Source organism: Apostichopus japonicus, chromosome 13 (genome assembly GCF_037975245.1).
Source record: "Apostichopus japonicus isolate 1M-3 chromosome 13, ASM3797524v1, whole genome shotgun sequence".
In the NCBI taxonomy this organism is placed as follows: domain Eukaryota; kingdom Metazoa; phylum Echinodermata; class Holothuroidea; order Aspidochirotida; family Stichopodidae; genus Apostichopus; species Apostichopus japonicus.
The window spans coordinates 24,351,327-24,370,628 of record NC_092573.1 but is presented as its reverse complement, the minus strand read 5'-3'; the positions used below and the strand labels follow the sequence as shown (position 1 = coordinate 24,370,628).

At 36.6% G+C, this 19,302-nt stretch overlaps 1 protein-coding gene across 2 annotated transcripts; it reads right to left on the bottom strand.

Moving 5' to 3' along the window:
• Positions 1 to 477: 477 nt before the first annotated feature.
• Positions 478 to 18,642, bottom strand: LOC139978615 (fanconi-associated nuclease 1-like). Of its 2 annotated transcripts, none has more exons than XM_071988969.1 (15): positions 18,497 to 18,642; positions 16,066 to 17,403; positions 15,121 to 15,261; positions 14,043 to 14,235; positions 13,742 to 13,876; positions 13,269 to 13,367; positions 12,455 to 12,589; positions 11,676 to 11,904; positions 10,500 to 10,673; positions 9,478 to 9,631; positions 8,379 to 8,479; positions 6,700 to 6,912; positions 5,828 to 5,956; positions 5,256 to 5,361; positions 478 to 4,885 (listed from the first exon to the last, which is right to left on the bottom strand). In XM_071988969.1, exons 2-15 carry the CDS (start codon positions 17,303 to 17,305, stop codon positions 4,731 to 4,733), a joined length of 3,204 nt encoding a protein of 1,067 aa, XP_071845070.1. In that variant the 5' UTR covers positions 17,306 to 17,403; positions 18,497 to 18,642; the 3' UTR covers positions 478 to 4,730. The 2 variants fall into 2 exon arrangements, with proteins under 2 accessions (XP_071845070.1, XP_071845071.1); XM_071988970.1 differs by having other exon boundaries at positions 6,721 to 6,912.
• Between the last annotated feature and the right edge of the window lie 660 nt (positions 18,643 to 19,302).

Sequence of the window (19,302 nt, the reverse complement as noted above, 5' to 3'; positions counted from 1 at the left end):
CCATTTGAAATGAGAACATAAACTTTTAACAGATGGCATGTTAACAATATGATACAAATTAATCAAGGAAAAATTGTGTATGGACTGTCATCCAAAGATGTTTTGCTGTTTAATTATATGAAGTCAAAAGACTAACTGAACATATTTTAACTGAGTTACTAAAACTTATAAATCAATGAACTGACATTGACATTTAGACCTGCACCGTGGAGCTGAGGTCATCATTGATTTATCCTTGAAGAAGCATTCCAGATATAAGTATCATCATAGTTTAAAGGTTTATAATTCAAAAGTAGGAATAGATATAAATATGTTACCAGCACTGAAATTTTCTTTGGACTGTAACTTATATCGAGACTAAAATTCTGCCAAAAGGAAAGACTAGATAGGCTACCTGAAAACATAATCTGTTACCGCATCTACTACAATCAGACCAGGCGACAAAAGCAGGCAGCTACTTCCAATTTGAAAGTCAGATGGTGGGTGGGGGAGGGGGTGGACAGAATAATGTTTCCTTAGATCAATGATGGTAAGGCCTTTTGGAACATGCAAACTGACAAAACAACTTGTGTGCAAAGTCAATCGGAGGAATTCCACTGATGTGATTTGACCCCACTAGGAAGCACTGTTGACCCTTGAGTCTCCAAATATGCAGAGCGGTGAAATGGTATGCATATAGCTAGTGGTTCTATAAGTTCAACTACTTTGAAATGTTCACATGAGGACTGCTGGTGTCAGGTCGTTACACATAGCCCCCCCCCCCCCATTAAATGTTCGTAAACACTTGAGCAAGAAATAGCATCGATCGCTATGTAACATCTTTTCTATACAATATTCGGTCATTCTTTCAAATTGTTACAAACCAATAGACAACTTCTTAGGATAATTATAGCCATTGTTTCCATCTATGAGTGTCAACCTGACAAAGAAACCAATAATAAAAGGTTTCAACTGTTCATACTCAACCCATCCTTGCAATAGCAAAGTCCTTGAAACTATTTAATAAAACTTCTTTGGTTTAGAGAGCCAACATGCATTTTCCATGTCATGTATTATGAGTACATGGCCTGCAGAAAATCTTCATGAAAACCATTAACTGGAAAAACACTGTACATGCATGTCCACACATCAGCATATAGTAATTTCAGTTATTATGTCCTACTTGAACTTGAACTATCAATTGTTGAAGAAAAAAAAAGAGTTGCTTCAAAATTCCTTACCATACTGTAAATCTATGTCACAAAAAAAAAAAAAAAAATCTAAAGGGAACACTTAAATATGCAGTATTATAGTCAGTCGGGGAGGAGGCGGGGGGGGGGGGGAGTGGGGTTAGATGTGGGAAAGGGAAACCTTGGAAGGGTTCTAAGGATATTTGAGTAATTTTTGTATTTTATAAAGCCCCTAGATGTAATATGGAGCAATATTTATAGCTTATTTCCCAGTGCTAGTTGTTTATTTAAAATTTGTATTATGCTATCTGCATAAAAGTGCTGCCAGATTTATTAAGCGACATATAAAGTAACAAATGGATTTAAATAAGAATCGTTACAATGGGTCAAATCTCTTTGATAGCCTGTGTAATGACATTATGAATAAGTAAATGAGTATCGCAGAGTTGTCAGTATTGCTGTAGCATCACCAATCAGATTACCAACGGAATTGGATAAAGAGCCAACTCAAAGTCTGGGGAAAATATCATACTATCTCATCTATGATTATAGTTATTAAGGAAACAGCATGCATGACCACATCTAGCAAAAATTATTATTTTATTCCATGATTATTCAAGCCTTTTTAATATTGCTCACTAGTTGACGTCCGATTGCTTTTCGAATTCATAGCAGCAATAACACACTTTAATACAAAAGCTCTTACTGTATTAAATCTCATTCTAAGAAAATAAAAAAATCTGTATAATATAAATAATTTCCTATTTATTACAATATTATAAAACACTCTGTTGAAAGATAAAGATCAGTAGAATAAACTTTCAGATGGTATCATATTTATCATGCTGTGCCAGTGCATCACAGATGTTATGCCACATAATAAAACCTGAAAATCAGTTTTAGAGGGAAGCTATGAAGGTAGAGAAATCTTAACACTGCAGAAGAGAGAGTTTTATTAATGGCACCCTTTTCAAAATGGATCGCACACGTTGACTTCAAAAGTGTTGCGTCCTGAAAGTGATCAAAGTTTGCCCCCCCCCAAAAAAATTCTGCATGTTTCTAGATATGACGAGCAGTGGCGGCGGAACCGGGGGGGGCTTGGGGGGCTCAGCCCCCCAATGAAAAAGTTGAGGGGGCAAATGCATGATAAGCCCCCCCACTATTTACCGAAATGTGCATCTGCCCATTTTTCAATGCATACTTGTCGATCTGTCCGATGCACACGTATACTATATAGGTGTAATAATTTTAGTAAATGCTGGGGGGACCCTCAGCCCATCCCCTGGCTATAGACAGGCGCTTAACCAGGAATTTGCCAAGGGAGGGGCGAAACTGTAGATTCTGCATTGCAAACTATCTAAGCGTAGCGCCACCATGATTGGCGCGAAGCGTACGAGAAAATTTTGGCTGTAAATGCCTCCCAGATCGCCGGAAATGGCACTTCCCATGCCTTGTTAGTTGCATCTTAGCATTTTCTTTTTTGAAAATACTAGCGATATCATAAAAACCTTAAAAAAAATTGGAAAAAATATGCTCAAGGGGGGGGCGGCTGCCCCCTTCGCCCCCCCCCCTTGGCTACGCGCCTGGCTATAGACCACATTGATTGTCTGTATCATGCCTCATCGAATATTAGTGTTTTAAATAAGAGTGTAATAAGCTAAACGCTACACTCATCAAAATTTGCGTTTACACTACGAGTACACGCAAGGCGTGGAACATGGCTCAATCAATTATTAAACCACAAAAACACAATATTAGCATTGCACCTGTACTGTATAGGGTACATGCATTCGTGACAGTGCTTGGTTCATAGAAATTTGTTGGCAACTGCACATGGTTTTGGAATTACCCATTTGTTGACATTAAGAAATGCTTTCTGTTTTTTCTTATGACATTTAATTATTGCATTTAATTGCAAGTAGTAATTTATACTACACTCAAAAACGTCTTTGTGAGTACATTACGAGTAATAGCTACTCTCTTAAAACACCATCGAATATACAAATTACAATGTTTTTACAGATTTTTACGTGCAATCTGAGAAATTGCAGGCTTGAGACCCATATTTTAGGGCTAGGTATTCGCAGCATTAAACACTCGGGAAGTGCCGTTTCCGGCCATCTAGGGGTTTGAATAACCCAAAATTTTCTTGTACGCTCCGCGCCAACCGATGGTGGCGCTCCGCTTAGATAGTCTCCACACATTAGCCCCCCAATAATTTTCCCGTTCCGCCGCGCCTGATGACGAGACATGAAGAATATTAAATTTACACAATTGAAAACGGTTCAGATGCTTTTGGGGGGAAATTCTGATGGGAGATAAAAGTAAAATATTCCGTGCTGTTATTAGAAAACGTCCTTTACCCCAGGAAAGTGGATTACAGTAGGCGGTCTGTGATGTCATCACAAGTAGTTGTTCTTCAAAGGCTTATATTTGCTATTTTATAATCTTCTTGTTGTTTTTTTACCCTCAAAATCTAAATTTCATATGAAATGTAATATCATGTCAACGTTTTCTGCATGTGACGTTTCATCAAAATGCAACTTTTTCCGACATTATTTTCCTCTGTGGATAAATAAAATAAAAACACTATCAAGGAAGAGGGAAAACTTTCTTTCAGCTCAATTGCTAATCTACCATGACCACTTTCCCTCTGCTATTGTCAGCCTGCATTCACAAAATATCACCAAAAATTTAAATTAATAAATATATCATTTATATGTAATTTCAAAATGCTATCAGGGTGTAGTTTTTGACATACAGAAGGAAAACTTTCCCAGCAATTCTTTTCTACTAAGCGATTAGCCCATATCCCGCTAAGGATGAAGTGACCATAATTTGATCTTTTAGCATATTTTGAGGTATATTATATAAGGACAGTTAATTAGTCTAATGAAACTTTCAAGAAGGCCAGAAATTTGCTCTCAAAATATAAATTATGTATGGTACGGACTGTCCTGTTCATCAAGGGAATAAACAAGAAAATGGTGCTTAATGATTAAGATGATTTTTTGGTTTGTTAGGTGATTCATGACAATGCAGATGATATTGGCCTCACACTGATGTTTCACAGGTAGCCTTAAGCAAAACAAAAAAATAAAATTTCCAAAGATTCAGAATATTTCATTTGGTAGATGTGCCAAAAACTTTAATTTTACAAAGAAAGTCACATGATACAAATCTCATCAGTTATCATAATCTATTAGCGTGCAGAAAAGAATTGTTATGGAAAAATTTGCAGCAAATATTTTACTGAACATTCATCTCAATTCTAGATCTTATAAGCATAATATCTTCTCACCAAAGCCAATCAATTTCATATCATAATTAATCAGTATACACTGGGGTAAAACCAGGATTGTTTTTAATACTGTATTTGCACAATCACATGAATAAAGCTCAGAATTTTGGAATGAGTACAACAGCATGACTATGAGGGTATAAGCACAATGTCCCTAGAAATGAGCGGAAGTACAAGGATCTCAGTGCTGAGTCTCAGTACTTAGCACTGCAATACTTTTCTTCGTTCAAGTAGATTTATGTTTCTCTTTCATTAGCTAATCATGTTGATTTCTGTTTAAGCTTCACAGGTGTTTTCTTTCTTCTTGGTGATTTTGATGGTGATTTCTTTGGCGATGCTTGTTTTTTTGGCGATCTGTTTTTCAGCATTTGAGCTCTCTGGAGTTGTCTGTGTTTCAAATTTCTGCTCTGCAGCCCTGCAAGTATAAGAGAAAGAGAAAAAAAAAAATGGTTTCCATCTGAAACTTTAATGAAAGTGGATTAAAAATTTTCATCCTCAATCATAGTTACAGCAACTGGGGGAGTAAGACATCATGTGCATAATGTCAAGCTATCATTGTTTCTAATTTCATAATCAAAAACAACAAGCTCCTGTAAAAATATTGGTTTACTATTTTACAAACAGCCTCCAACTACTACAAAGATAAGAAACCACTTTTAATCATTGTTATTGGTGAAAGCTTAGCTGCCCACGACATCCCAAAAGTTGACCAAATGTCATGTCAATGTAAATGGCAACAAGTGGGGTGGGTGGGGGGGGGTGTACTATATTAATACTCCAATTACCTTGCACATGACAAACTTCAGCATCACTGCCGATGGACTTAAAGAACTGAATCCATAGAATCTGTTTGTGGCTGAGACGGTCACCTGGTCCTTTGACCTCTGACATCTGCCGGAAATAGTGAGTTATTAAAAACAGTAACAATTAGAGAGCGAAAAGAACAGAATCTGCTGTCAGTTGAATGTATGTATTGTTTGTATGTATTTTAGATCCTCCTGCAAGCAGGAACTTGTGACGAAGCCTCATTGGCTTATCAAAGCCGCAAGCTGACCGAAGTCAGTCTCTTACATTCATATTTAACGTCCATGATTATGAATTGTCAATTGTCAACAACTCTGTAACGGGACGACATACGTTAATCTGGGAGTGACTCGAACCAGGGATCTTATGATTGAAAGTTTGAACTGATTCAAGCAACACATAACAAGTTTATGCATGCAGATCTGTAAACTACATTAATAAGTCACTATCAAAACCTAACCACAAAGACACATTAGTCATCAAGCAGATAAGTTATCCTACATTGCAAACAGATTTACTGGAGTTCCACATTTCTTTTTGTTTTTGGTCCTACCTTGAAAGTTCTTGTCTGCGTATTCCAGACTACCAGATCGGGCATACCTCCTCGACAGTGGCGATGGCTTCGCAAGAGACGCCCGGCAGTGGCACTGATGAATGGACCCCCCATGCACCCTAGTAAATCCTGATACCAAAGGATATATATTAAAATATTGTAGTGTTCAAACAATACTATCTTTTATACCTTCTTGTGTTATGTATTTAAACACCCCTATTAATACAATCAACCAGTCCAATCTCTCACCTCCTCTCACTGGATTATAGAATCACCCCATAGCAACTATTAGTCGTAGTACGTATAATAAGGGTCAGACCTTATCACTTCTTGGACAGGTGATCTTATTTTCTGGTAGCCATCATCTTGTGATGTGTCTTATTTCCATCATCATTGGAACACAAAATATTCAACAATATTAAAAAAAAAAAAATGTTACAACTAAATGAAAAGAATATTACTTCATGATAGAATCAAAGATATTAACATTACAACATAAACAAGTTAGTCCATAAAATTGAAAAAAAAAATCACAATATACATGGATTCGCTTTTTTCCCCATTCATATCTATGCTAATATCAGGTATCAAAATAAAATAAAACTGTTAGCAAACTGCTTATCCACTAGAGAGCCTGTGTAGGAGAATGTTTAAAAATAAGTTGGCCTGACGTTTCGATCCTAGCAGGATCTTCTTCAAAGGCTAAATGACAAGTAACAGTAACAGAAGAGACAAAAACACGCACAGAATAGAGCCAGGTTAATGAGCATGGTGAACACAAAGAGATAGATGTAAGGTAATTACATATGGTGATTTGCGATGACTCTGTTGTAAACTATGAGTTTTTAAGCAAACATGTCCTTTATAAATACCTCTTTTGTTGGTTGCCATACCTTAGCCTCATCTAGGGTGAAGAGGTCCCAGTTTACTCCTGCACATGCCTCTCCCTCATGTTCTGTCCAGACCTCTTGCAACCAATTCTGCAAAGATTCCTCATCTGCTTGCTTCAGTTCATCTAATTTCTTCTTCAGCGCTTCCTCTCGATTTGGGAAGAAGTCCTGTGTCCGCAGATCCAGAGGTCCAGACTAAAATATTAATCACAAATTGCACGAAGAAGATAAAAACATGTGAGAATGAAATTGATAAAGGGTGACATATTAAGGATAATGATAAAGACATCACTGTTTGTCAATAATGCTGTGTCAATTGTAAGTGACAAGTCTATGTTTTACCCTCTAGATTCTGCTCCTGCTCTGTGGCATTGCTGACAGATGGCTAAAACTACCTATAATATTTAAGATATTCAAACTGCATATATGTAAGATAGCCAAAATTGCATATATGTATATTACTAGTCAAGGGTATCTGTTAGCCTCTGAAGAAGATCCTGCTGGGAGGATCAAAACCTTGCAGGCCCTCTAACTTTTACAAATTTACCTACACTGTGTTTTTTGCAGTAGATAAGCAGTTTGCAATCAACTTTTTCTCTCTATATGTAATCTACTCAGAACTACATATGTATTAAAAGATAGCCAATACTACATATATGTAATCTAGTCAAACTACATAAATGTTAACTAATCAAAACTACAGATATGTAATCTAGTGCAAAGTACATATATGTAAACATATCAAAACTGCATATGTATAACAAATAGCCAATACTAGATATATGTAATCTAGTTAAAACTACATATATGTATACTAATCAAAACTACATATATGTAATATAGTCAAACTACATAATATAAACTAATCAAACTACATATATGTAACCTAGTCCAAACTACATATATGTAAACATATCAAAACTGCATATGTATATCAGATAGCCAATACTACATATATGTAATCTAGTTAAAACAACATATATATGTAATCTAGTCCAAACTACATATATGTAAACTAATCAAAACTACATATTTGTATACTAATCAAAACTACATATATGTAAACTAGTCAAACCTGCATATGTAAAGTTTTCAAAACTACATATATGTAATCTAGTCCAAACTACATATATGTAAACTATTCAAAACTACATATTTGTAAACTTATGAAAACTAAATATATGCAATCTAGTCCAAACTACATATATGTAAACTAGTCAAAACTACATATGTATTAAGGATAGCCAATACTACATACATGAAATCTTGTCAAACTACATATATGTAAACTAATCCAAACTACATATGTAAAGTTTTCAAAACTACATATATGTAATCTAGTCCAAACTACATATATGTAAACTATTCAAAACTACATATTTGTAAACTTATGAAAACTAAATATATGCAATCTAGTCCAAACTACATATATGTAAACTAGTCAAAACTACATATGTTATTCAAGATAACCAATACTACATACATGTAAAGATATTTAAAAGTGAATCTATGGTCAACTGTTGCCAGAACTGAGTCTTTTGAATCAAATCGCATTGTCAGTACAGCCCTAGCTCAACCACACCAGTCTGATAAAAATAGACCATCGATACATAGGCTGGGAATAATTCATGTTAGAAATGAAGACCATGATGGAAATTTACCTGGTAGGGGTAGCTGAACACATCCGGGAGATCCATGAAGATTTCATCCCAGAAGAGCAGAAAGATTATTGTGCAGAAAGTAGACCCCTCACCATGTTTCCCTGAAAACCAACAAACAATAAAAAAGAATGTTGAGACTGTAAGGCACACGTCAATTGTAAAGTCTCGAGTTATAAACAGCACATGCATCTTGACATTATCAAGGTAATCCACAAACAGTTGAAAAGTATCCTCATTTATTTTAATCTGAGTTATATTTGCAAACATGAAACCTACAAAGTAATGTTCAGTACTAATTAAAATCACAATTAAATTTTCAATATTCAAATCATAATAAAAATAAGCAACAGACTTTTTTTCTTTTCTACTATAGCTAGTCATAGACAAACAGGATTTCAAATTGCAACAGTTAAATTTGCTGGGAGTACAAGAATCCACTCAGCTGCTTCAAAGACACTGACAATTTATCACAACATAAAGATTGATTTAATTAACAATCGAAAAAAAAATTGTGCCATATAAGACAGCTTACTGGTGATGTGAGTCATTTCAAAGCAAAAGTGAAACATTTTAGAACAACTTTTGTTCTGCATCAAATACTCATGTTTTATCGAGCTTGATCCACACAGGCCAATTTTTATTTCATTTCATTATTTAATTTCATTATTTCTCAAATAAAATCACCCAGAAATGTCTGTTAATTTAATTCTTTATCACTGGTATAAATATCACGATAATAGAAGAATAAAACTGAAGAAGGAACTACTAGATGTACGGCTGCAAGTTTAATCCCTCACCGTGGGTATATCCATTCCATAGATAGTAATCAATAGCAGAATAAAAATAAAATAATTAAAACATAAAAATATGTAGAAAAATATATAAAAAAGATAATAGAAGAATAAAACTGAAGAAGGAACTACTATATGTACGGCTGCAAGTTTAATCCCTCACCGTTGGTATATCTATTCCATAGATAGCAATCAATAGCAGAATAAATTGAAAGAATGACAAAAAGAAAAAAAGATCATAGATCATAGAAGAACAAAACTGAAGAAAAGGTACAACTAGATGTATGGCTTCAAGTTTACCCCCTCACCGTTGGTATATCCATTCCGTAGGTAGTAGTCAATAGCAACCTGCTCAACGGAACAGAGTTCAACTCCTTCTTCCAGCTCCTCACTACTCTCTCTGAAGAAAGTATTTTTGATTCCTGGTCCAGTATAAGGTAGAATTTTTCCCTGAATTGTGATCTAAAATTAAAAGAGTAAAAGAGTAAAGCCCACCATTGATCATCATCATCAGCAGCAGTATCGGCTATTAAGATAATGAATATTCATGACTGTGATAATGATGTGTGTCCATTATTACATCGTAACTGCATGGAGGCTAATCAGTACACATATCCTTAAAGTAGCTGGTTGCATTTGAAGCAAACCTTCACTCATTATCAAGTATACTAGAACAGAAAATAAACTGTTCATCTGTTGCATTAATGACACACAACAGCTGTCAAACTGTTCAAAGGGTCATCAGAGCTGTGTTTTTTCTGCACAGAAATGCATCGTCGTAAAGCCTGATGGTTTTGTTAAGAACAGAGATCTAATATGAAATACTGAAAATTAAATCTTCAACTGTGTTTAATTGTTACAGCATCTGGGCAAACTGGAAGAACACATTTTGATTTACAGAGGAAAAAATCCATAACTGTAAAGGGACTTTGTCCTGGGAGTCGTGACAGAACACACATTTAAATTTTTTTCCCTTTGTTTTCTTCTTCTTTATAAGTTTTTTTTTTTGTTGGCCTGATCTTGATAAGCTTTTGCTTCTGTCAGGTCTCCTCCACTGCATTTATACAGTTGACTCTTCATCTTACATACATGAATTATTTATGTTTTTCTGATCATATTATTTATGTTGTCCATATGTTACAATATGTATTTCTCAGTTGTTCATGTGCAGTGGAAATAAATAAATTAACAGAAGATAGACTCCATGACTGTGGAGGAACTTTGTCCTGGGAGGTGTGACAGAACACACATTTGATTTACAGAAGATAAACTCCATAACTGTGGCAGGACTTCGTCCTGGGAGGTGTGACAGAACACACATGTGACTTACAGAGGGCAGGTCTTTGACTGTCAAGGGATGGAGGTTGAATTCTTCCTTTCTCCTCTTAGCAAGTTTCTTGTTGCTTGTAGCATTCAGGATCTTCTCGGCCCTTTGTTCTAGAGCTAATCGGTGACCAGTTTGAACATTCTCATCTGCTAAACCTTCTAATATAGCATCTAGTGCCTGTAAAGGAGATATATAAATATGGAGCTGTACGAGAAGAAAACTGAAGATCACGGCTGTAAGCTTTCAAGACTACCCCAAAAACATCTCTTCAGGAACAATTAAATCAACATTGGCCCCTCCCCCTACTAAAGACTTTCAACAATGCATGATTTTCCCTTGAATTGATTCACACATATTTGTATATATGTCAAAAACACCCCCACCATGAGAGCTATCAGACATATATGCAACCACAAACTGAAATATTGCAGCTAACCCCATGCCCCTGGGGTCGTATATGCTCTAAGGTGGCATAGTCCATTACAGAGTCTATATCAATCCGCCTGAGTGTTCTCCCTCAATGAAAGTGCTGATAAGCATCAGGAGGACATCTTTATTGAAGTGTCATCAACCAATATCTGATATTTTGTGGCTTGGATGTCAGAGTACACAAATGGAAGTAAATGTGGTGAAAAGATTGGGTAAATTTAGGCAACTCTAGGCTTCCCAGGAGCAGCGTATAAAAACTGTTTACTACTGAGTATAAAAGAGGTTTATTGATAAGTGACGAAAACTTCAGGATCTCATAGCGAAAAAATCTTCATGGTCATCATGATACGTAAAACTAAAGGTGCCAACTTGTCAGCTATCCTGAGATGAGTAAGGTTTAGCTAGTGAGAACTTCTATAAGGACTTAGAGACCAATTACTTTCACGATTACTTTTATGGAGTATGCTACCCCTTCATATTGCTTACCTCCTCCCCGCCACTCCATTCAGATAGATCATTTGATATAATTATCACTGAAGGTCAAGTACATATTACTACAGCACAGACAGTTTACAAAGGCAGCGAAGACAGTGACCAACATGCTCTTATAATAAATTATTCATGTACTATCGTTTTGGCCATTGCCATGATGCTCAGGTGTCAGAGAGAAACCAAATTCCAGGCATCAAGCATTTTCATGATGATATTTGTCCACCTCATACAGCTCTCGGCCATAACGGTCCTCCTAACCTGATTTGGGTCCTTGAGATGCTGATCAAGATTCAGGGCCAGTCTGTCCCACCTGCTGCCTCTAGAATCCTTCCGGAATTCACAGGAGAGAAGAGCCTGCTTTAATTCTTCCACTGCTTCTCCGTACCTCCTTTGCTTCTGGAGGATCTCCACTCCTAGGTAATGAATATGTTCGTACACTGACGGTGCTGTGAAATGTTGCAAGAAGCTGGGTAATGCTCCGACGTGTCTGCAAGAAAAGAAGGGAAGTTTAAAGGGAGTGAAGACTGGCGCACAAAGAAACGTCTCATGCCGGTAATCTGACCTAGTTTCGAATTGAGGTGTAACAGAAGTGTTAGACACCACCATCGACCCCAGAAAATACACACACAGCTTGCTACCGTCGGTAATTAGACACTAGGGTACAGTCAATACATACCTAGCAGCTATGGACATCTCAGGTCTAGATAAAAGATAACAAAGTATAACCTTTCATTACTGTCTGCATTTTGTAGCGACACGGAAAAAAACTTCACTTGCAAGCAACGGAAAGTTAACTTTCTCAGATGGCGGCGCTCAGTTTGGGGCAAGTCTTCAATGCATTTAAGACTCAAAGCTGCAGTATGATCACTTTGAATATCAACATTTGCATGTAACCTTGGTAACATGTGCATCTCATCCAGCTCCTCTCCCATTTTACTGTCAGATTTCCATTCCTCCCGTACTTTGTAAATTCAAACCGTTTATGAAAAACGATAAACTTTTGCAGATGCCTCCATATCTGGTTTTTGTCTACTTACTGTCTGAGGTCTTCATCCTCCATTAGTTCCATATGAGTAGATTTAGCTGACTGCCAGAGTTTCATTGCTAATACAAAGTCGTTAGTGCTCAGAGCTCCGAGAATATCATGTTCATATTGCAATGCTGTCTCATATCTGCAAAATGAACCAATGGAGTGATCACCAATTATGACATCAAAAAGTCTGTATTAGTGTTATATGATTTTGCCAGAATAAAATCAAAAATATAATCATAGGATAATATTAAAACGTTTTTTTTCCTCAATCTTCTATCAGTACTCAATCAAATCTGAAGACGGCGATTAAGATAAATAATATTAGACTAGATTAGCTGAAAGTAACTGAAACATTTCTGGTTCACGACCTGCTTGAAACAATAGCTTCAATTATAATTCAAGGAAATCATGTGTTTTAAATCACCAAGCGGATTATCTTTGCACCTCAATGACTACAACCAGACATATACATCAGCATTACATACATAATAGAACTATGTCCGCAGAAATGTGATCACAGTTGTACAACAGCTCATTTTATTTTAAGGTTGAGTCGAGTTATTACCAGAAGTTGTGGGACCAGTCCCTGTGTAATCTCTATGGGGGAGGGGTAGAGGGGGGAGAGGGGGAAAATTTGACAAATTTGTTATATTCATTTCCTTTTCAAAAATATTATTATACTTGAGCCATGACTTGTTACGACACTGCTCATGATTCCAACCAAACAGAAAGACATAAATTATGTTGTACTCTGTTTGGAGCAATGTTATGACAGGTGTTCAATACTTCAAGAAGTATTTAATCTAAGGGTCACTCACCTGATGAGGTCATCTCTACCTCGGAATATTTTCCTGGTTCTGTTTATCTTGTAAGCCGGATAAATTACCTTGCCAAAGTTGACCAACAGAAGTGCTTGTCTGAAAATGATAAGGTTGCAAAAGAAAAAATATGTACATTATTGTTAGCAAATAAATATTTATGCATCATGGATAGACTGATATATTTGACAGTGAACATCCATGTTGCTTCCACGATGATTCTCCCACAAAATATCATATCTCCCAATAACATTTTAAAAACAGATAAACCCTGATAACTGAATTACATGCCCAAAGTAAACGGTATTCAAAAACGTGCCAAAATGTTAAAAGTCAAAACTTGACCAAATTTGTAAAATATTAAAATCAACTGTTTCAAATATTGTGACCTAGTTGCGACCTTCCCCAGTCCACCTCCCCATTCCTCCACCTACCCAGAGGTATCTGAAATTGTCTACAGTTTTTCTACTTACAGTTGATTTTGTCCACCACTTGCATTCTCTTCGTCGTCTGTCATGAGCACTGGACTGAAGAGAAGACAGATGCGAGTAAACACAGCTCGATGCTCTTTACAAAGTTTGATGCAAGGCCCAAGGTACTGCTTGGCTCTGAGATAAAGACAGAAAATAATACCAGGTAGTTAACAGCTTATTGTGTGTATAACGATGAAAGATATTGCTGCCAATAACGATTCTTTCCTTGTGAAATAAAGACAAGGATATACTCTGCCGTATTTACATAAATCTCACAAGAAGTGTATTACGTAATGCTTACTTTTTCAACATAAATGGTTGCAAACTTGATCCAAAGAGGCCCTTTTGTTTTTTACAGTGTTTAATGCATGCGGCTACCATATCTGACTTCTGAGTACCATCTGGGCAAGATACCTTCAAGTCTCTTGTCAAGAGTTTAATATCTGGAGCAGGGAGCTGTCGTAAAACTTCATCCAGGTCGTTCATCTCGCTTTCTTCAAGAAAATAACAGGCAAGTCCAAGTAAATACAGCCCCTAGAAGGCAGTTTTATATTTTATACACATGGCATCAAGATCTTCAAATCACTTAAATAACGAATGAAGTAGGTCAAGCAAGGAGCCGTTAGCAACCATTGGATTTTGCATTATGTGTAGCAAACTTTATAATGATAGTACACACGTTATGGAATAAGAGATTAAATATAGACTGTACGTATAATGTTGATCTTTGACTGATTTCCCAGAACCAGATGTGAGGGTCTTATATGGTTGGTTGACTACTCAGAGATTAGCAAAATTGTAGATAAACAAGTCAGATTTTTGGAAAGTGAACGTGTGAGGTATACAAACTCTTTCATCAAAACGTTCAGTCTCGTTTGTATAGCAGATAGTGAAGATAGCTTTGTCCTTCATCACGTTAACAGCAAAGCATAATCACCGATGAATCTTAAATAAATCAAGTTAAAATCACCTATAGCTTGTTAGATCTGTTGCTTTTGAATGTTGTTTGGCATCATTATTTGCCACACAACCGAACATCAAAATTAAGCCTTGTTGGACTGGAATTGGGGGTGATACAACACTAATATTGGTCCTGAAGTATGCAAGTTAAACTAGTTTTGAAGTCACAACAATTACATCACCACAAGATTTTGCTTTTAAGCCACTTAAAGCTTGTAACTGTTACAAAACAGTTATCTTATTCCAGGACATATCAATATACCTAAATTTGAATTTCCTAATGAAGTGCAAAATTTCAGAGAACATGTACATTTACAGAATTGTGATAAATTGCAAACTAACAAAGAAGAGTTTTAAAAGGGCTTTCATTAAACATTTTGAAATGAAGCTGTTCTAATTAACTGGTTTATTATACCTACCACAAAGAAAAAGACCTTTCTTGCAAATTTCTTCAGCAAATGGTGCCAAGTCTTCAGCTATCCTTGGATACTGCAGTTTACTAATTCTCAACCAAGCTAACTTTCTCTGAAATATTCTGATGTAGAGTTGCTGTCCTTCATCTGACAAGAAAAAGCAGCAGCATATTTATCTAACAAAGGTATTAATATCATTGTTTTCTTCTTACAAAAGTTCATTAGAACTGAAGAAAGGACTAAACAAAGTTAAGAAATGCACAAGATATGACACTGTACATATTGGCTAATTATGTGCAAAATTAGTCTTGTGTGTCTTGTAAGGCGCTGTGTTCATTGTAAAGCACCATATAAATGTCATTTAATAATTAATAATAAAATAAGAATAAAATTGCATAACACATGTATCCCAAGTCTTTGGTGAAATCATTACTGTACCATAATTATGAATCGAACAATTTAAGAAATTATGTACAGCCCCAAAATTGTCCATATTTCAAATATGGATAAACATGTTTCATGTGAACTCCTTGCAACAGAAATTACAAACCAAAGAAGACAGCTATTTATCCAGATTCCAGATTTGACTTGCCACAACTCAACTACTGTACTGTAGCTGCTTAATAATTGAAGTATCATTTACATTGATATTCAGTATGTACTTATAGTATGTGAACGATTGCCTGTGTAACTATGACAACATTAAAAACGAAATGGTCCTTACAAACTATGCACACCGCATAAATGACTAACATAATACTAACTAAAAGAAAAACGGATGTGGTCTATTTTAAATCTTTGAGACATTAATGTCACATTTAAAACAGAAACATTTGGTCATATGGGATCTCTTTTATATGGATTAAAACTGCGTATATTTCTCCAGTGAGCATAACTCTAATCCTCTCTGAATCACAAAACATGGGTTGAATATAGACACATATTTATTACCTGACAGTTCATTGAAAAGGTTGACAGTCTGCAGATCTTCCTCAGTGAGAAGTTCTCGATCATCTTCGTTGCCAAGGACAGTGTTTAAAACAAACTTAAAATTAGACACATAATATGGTTCCTTGGCCTTATGGGGTGACTTTGTTGGACTTGACCTTGTTGAAGAAAGATGACTTTCAGGAGGACTCTGGGAAGGGGAAATAGTTTCTTGAGTAGAATAGGGCTGAGATGAGACGTTATTATCAGTTGGCATACTTTGTTTAGGTACTGCATCTGGATGTAACAGCTTCTGTGATGTGTCCAAGGATGAGATGTCGTCAGTTGCCTGCCTCTTTCTCTTCAAACTGAGCTTACTTTTCCTCGTCATTTGAAGCTTCATCTTTTTATTCACTGATACACTGATCGATGGAGATGCGGATGGACTAGCTTTGCTCTCAGACGATGATCTTCGGCTATTAGAAGGATCCTCTAATTTTGATCCTGTTATCCTTTCATCAGGACTTAGACTAGTTCTAGAGTCAGATGAATACTTTATGAGACTTGAAGAAGTATAATCAGATGTGGCATTCATATTAACTTGAGATTCTGATTGCATTTTACTCCTGCCCACAGAACTACCGCATGATAAAACATCTGAAGAAGAAGGGTAGTCTTCTTCGTCAGTGACAGAATCTGTTAATTTCATATCTTCTTTATTGTTCATCCACGAATGAGAATCCAGCATATGAACCGATTGGTCGCTGCCACTGTCATGTCCGGTATCAGACAACAAGCTATCTGACTGATAGAGGGAATGAGATTGATATTTACGAGATAGTTTGTCTCGTTTTCTCTTGTCACCTGTACTGCCTTTGACATCTGCTACTTTTCGCTTGTTACTCAAAACACCATTCTGTTCAAGCAAGCAACCATTGGCCTGTAGGTGCAAAGATTCGTTCTCCTGAACTTGTTGTGGTGTTGACAAAACGCTTCCATGATCAATAGTGACACATCCTCTATCCAGATGTTGATTTATGAAAGCAAGTTCAACCTTACATGAGCAAACTGGGCAAGACACCAACTTTGGAGGTTTGGCCTTTGCAAACAGAGACAGTAAACTTGAAGCCTCAGGTGTAGATAATTCCAGATGTTTCTCTTCTTTGGTCTCTTTCTTATAATCCAGTTTTCTTTTTGACTTTTTACCTTTCTTCACATTTTTGTTTTTGACTCCAGGATTGGAGGTTGAGGGAGAAGATTCCATTTAAACATCAATTGATATTTCTTAGACCTGTCAGTTAAATATCACAACCTCAATCTTGGAATGGAGTGTTGTTTTGCTAGTGAACACGAGTTTCATTTCTGTTGACGAAAGAAACGAAAGAAACGAAACAGTAAAACATAGAAAATAACCAGAGCTGTTTCACTAAAATGCCTTTATCAAAATACTCAGATTTATAAGAGATATTTGCAACAACAGCCTTCCTCTTTCCTCCAGATTTCACTCATATTCATAACTGAAAAATGTCTTTCTTTCTGAGAGAAAACTGTCACCATTTTGTTGTAGGCCTAGAAGATCTGTGTGTTCATTTCTGTTTTGACAACCTTACAACTTTCACATGATTTTGCATGTCTCAAGCAAATATGGTAATGCAACAAACAGCACTTTAATTAGTATATAATCAAAACAGCCAAGTTGCAAACACAATCAGCTGTTTTAAAATGTCTCTAGATGCAAGCAGGGTCAGGGCCAGTGGGCTGGTCCCAATATATGTGTTAAGTGTCAGCGTATACGTTCTTCTTACTTGGTACTGGTAGCAATGACAAACTTACTCCCCAGTGATGCCCACATATTTCGTGATCATTCGGCTGCTGCCAAATATGGAATATGATATCATTTAATTCAGCCTGTAATAGCACAAATAATAATTTAATTATCCTAGTCTAATATTGTAAATACCTGTCGGTTTGAACTACCTTAGGACTTGGCTAGCTTAGGTGTAACACTACTAAATGTCATTAATTATTTGGCCTAGCCCAAGTTCCTAACTGTACTGTAACGTTTGTGACTAACATTGTAACAGGCTATGGGATATACTGCAGGGAGTTTTGTGTAGCAGTTTTGAAGGCGCTTTTTCTCTAATAAATGTGTATGGTTTTTGAGTACAAAGACTGCTATACATCTTTTCACATGTATAGCAAGTTTCCCATTGTGCATAGCAGTTTACTATGCGATACCTGATAAATTATTCTGTCCTAGCTGGTAATTAACCTAGGCCTAGGCCTAAATTAGGCCTACCCTGGACCTAAGTATTTCAATGTAGGCCAAGGCCTATTGACATTGTAACGTGGGTCATCTAACGTGCTGGTTCATGAACTCGGGAAGATAGCATTATATTTTCATCGATAACGGGAAAAGGGAAAGCAAATTGCTATATTTCAAGTTCAACTTAACCATTTATTCCTCTCAAGCTTGTCCTGAAGTTTTGCGATAAGAGTGATGGCTTCATACCGAGGGTAGGCCTATACCGAGGGTAGTTGAAGTATGCACTTTTCGCGTTCCATACTCAGCGGTCTTCGATGACCACAGAACTACGGATGCGTAGAAGGGACATTAAATTGACGAGTTACCGACTTGCCAAAACGACAATTATCTGCAAATTGACGAGTTGACGAGATGGGTACGTGACAATATTCACAAAATTGACATTTGACGAGATAACGGATCTCGTCAATGCATCAATTTTCTGCAAGTTGACGAGTTGCCGGTTAATACCATCTCGACAAAATGACAATACGTCAATTTTCTGAATTTTGTCATTTTTAATAAAAAGCATGTGACAAGGTTTGCCCGGCGTATCGGCGATGTTCTATTACTATTCCCTGAAACCACAAATTACGATTCTATAGACAGATTGGGTTCATCCAACGCATATGAAGAGAAACCCTATCACTTTTTGGAAGCATTTTAGCCATTTGTCTGTATATTATGATATGATCTCATCTCTTCCTCTCATTCCCCTCGATCCCTCTCGGCGGTTCCCCTCGATCCCTCTCGGCAGTTTCCCTCGATCTCTCTCAGCGTTCCCGTCGTTTCTTCACCCCTTCCCAATTCCATTCCTTTTCACTTTCCTTCACTCCCTGTCCCTTTCCGTCACCAATCCCATTCCACCCCCTCCCCCCCCCTCTCACTTCCCCAGTAGGGTTAACCTTTCTCCTACAGTTTGACGTTCATGTGGCAAGTTTCTGACATTACGTCGA

Coding starts and splice junctions, on each gene's coding strand:
- LOC139978615 (XM_071988969.1), bottom strand. CDS start 17,305: ATGGAATCTTCTCCCTCAACCTCCAATCCTGGAGTCAAAAACAAAAAT. Junction 9,632..10,499: donor CAGTCAAAGACCTGCCCTCT/GTAAGTCACATG, acceptor TTTTAATTTTAG/ATCACAATTCAGGGAAAAAT. Junction 8,480..9,477: donor ACGGAATGGATATACCAACG/GTGAGGGGGTAA, acceptor GTTGGTTTTCAG/GGAAACATGGTGAGGGGTCT.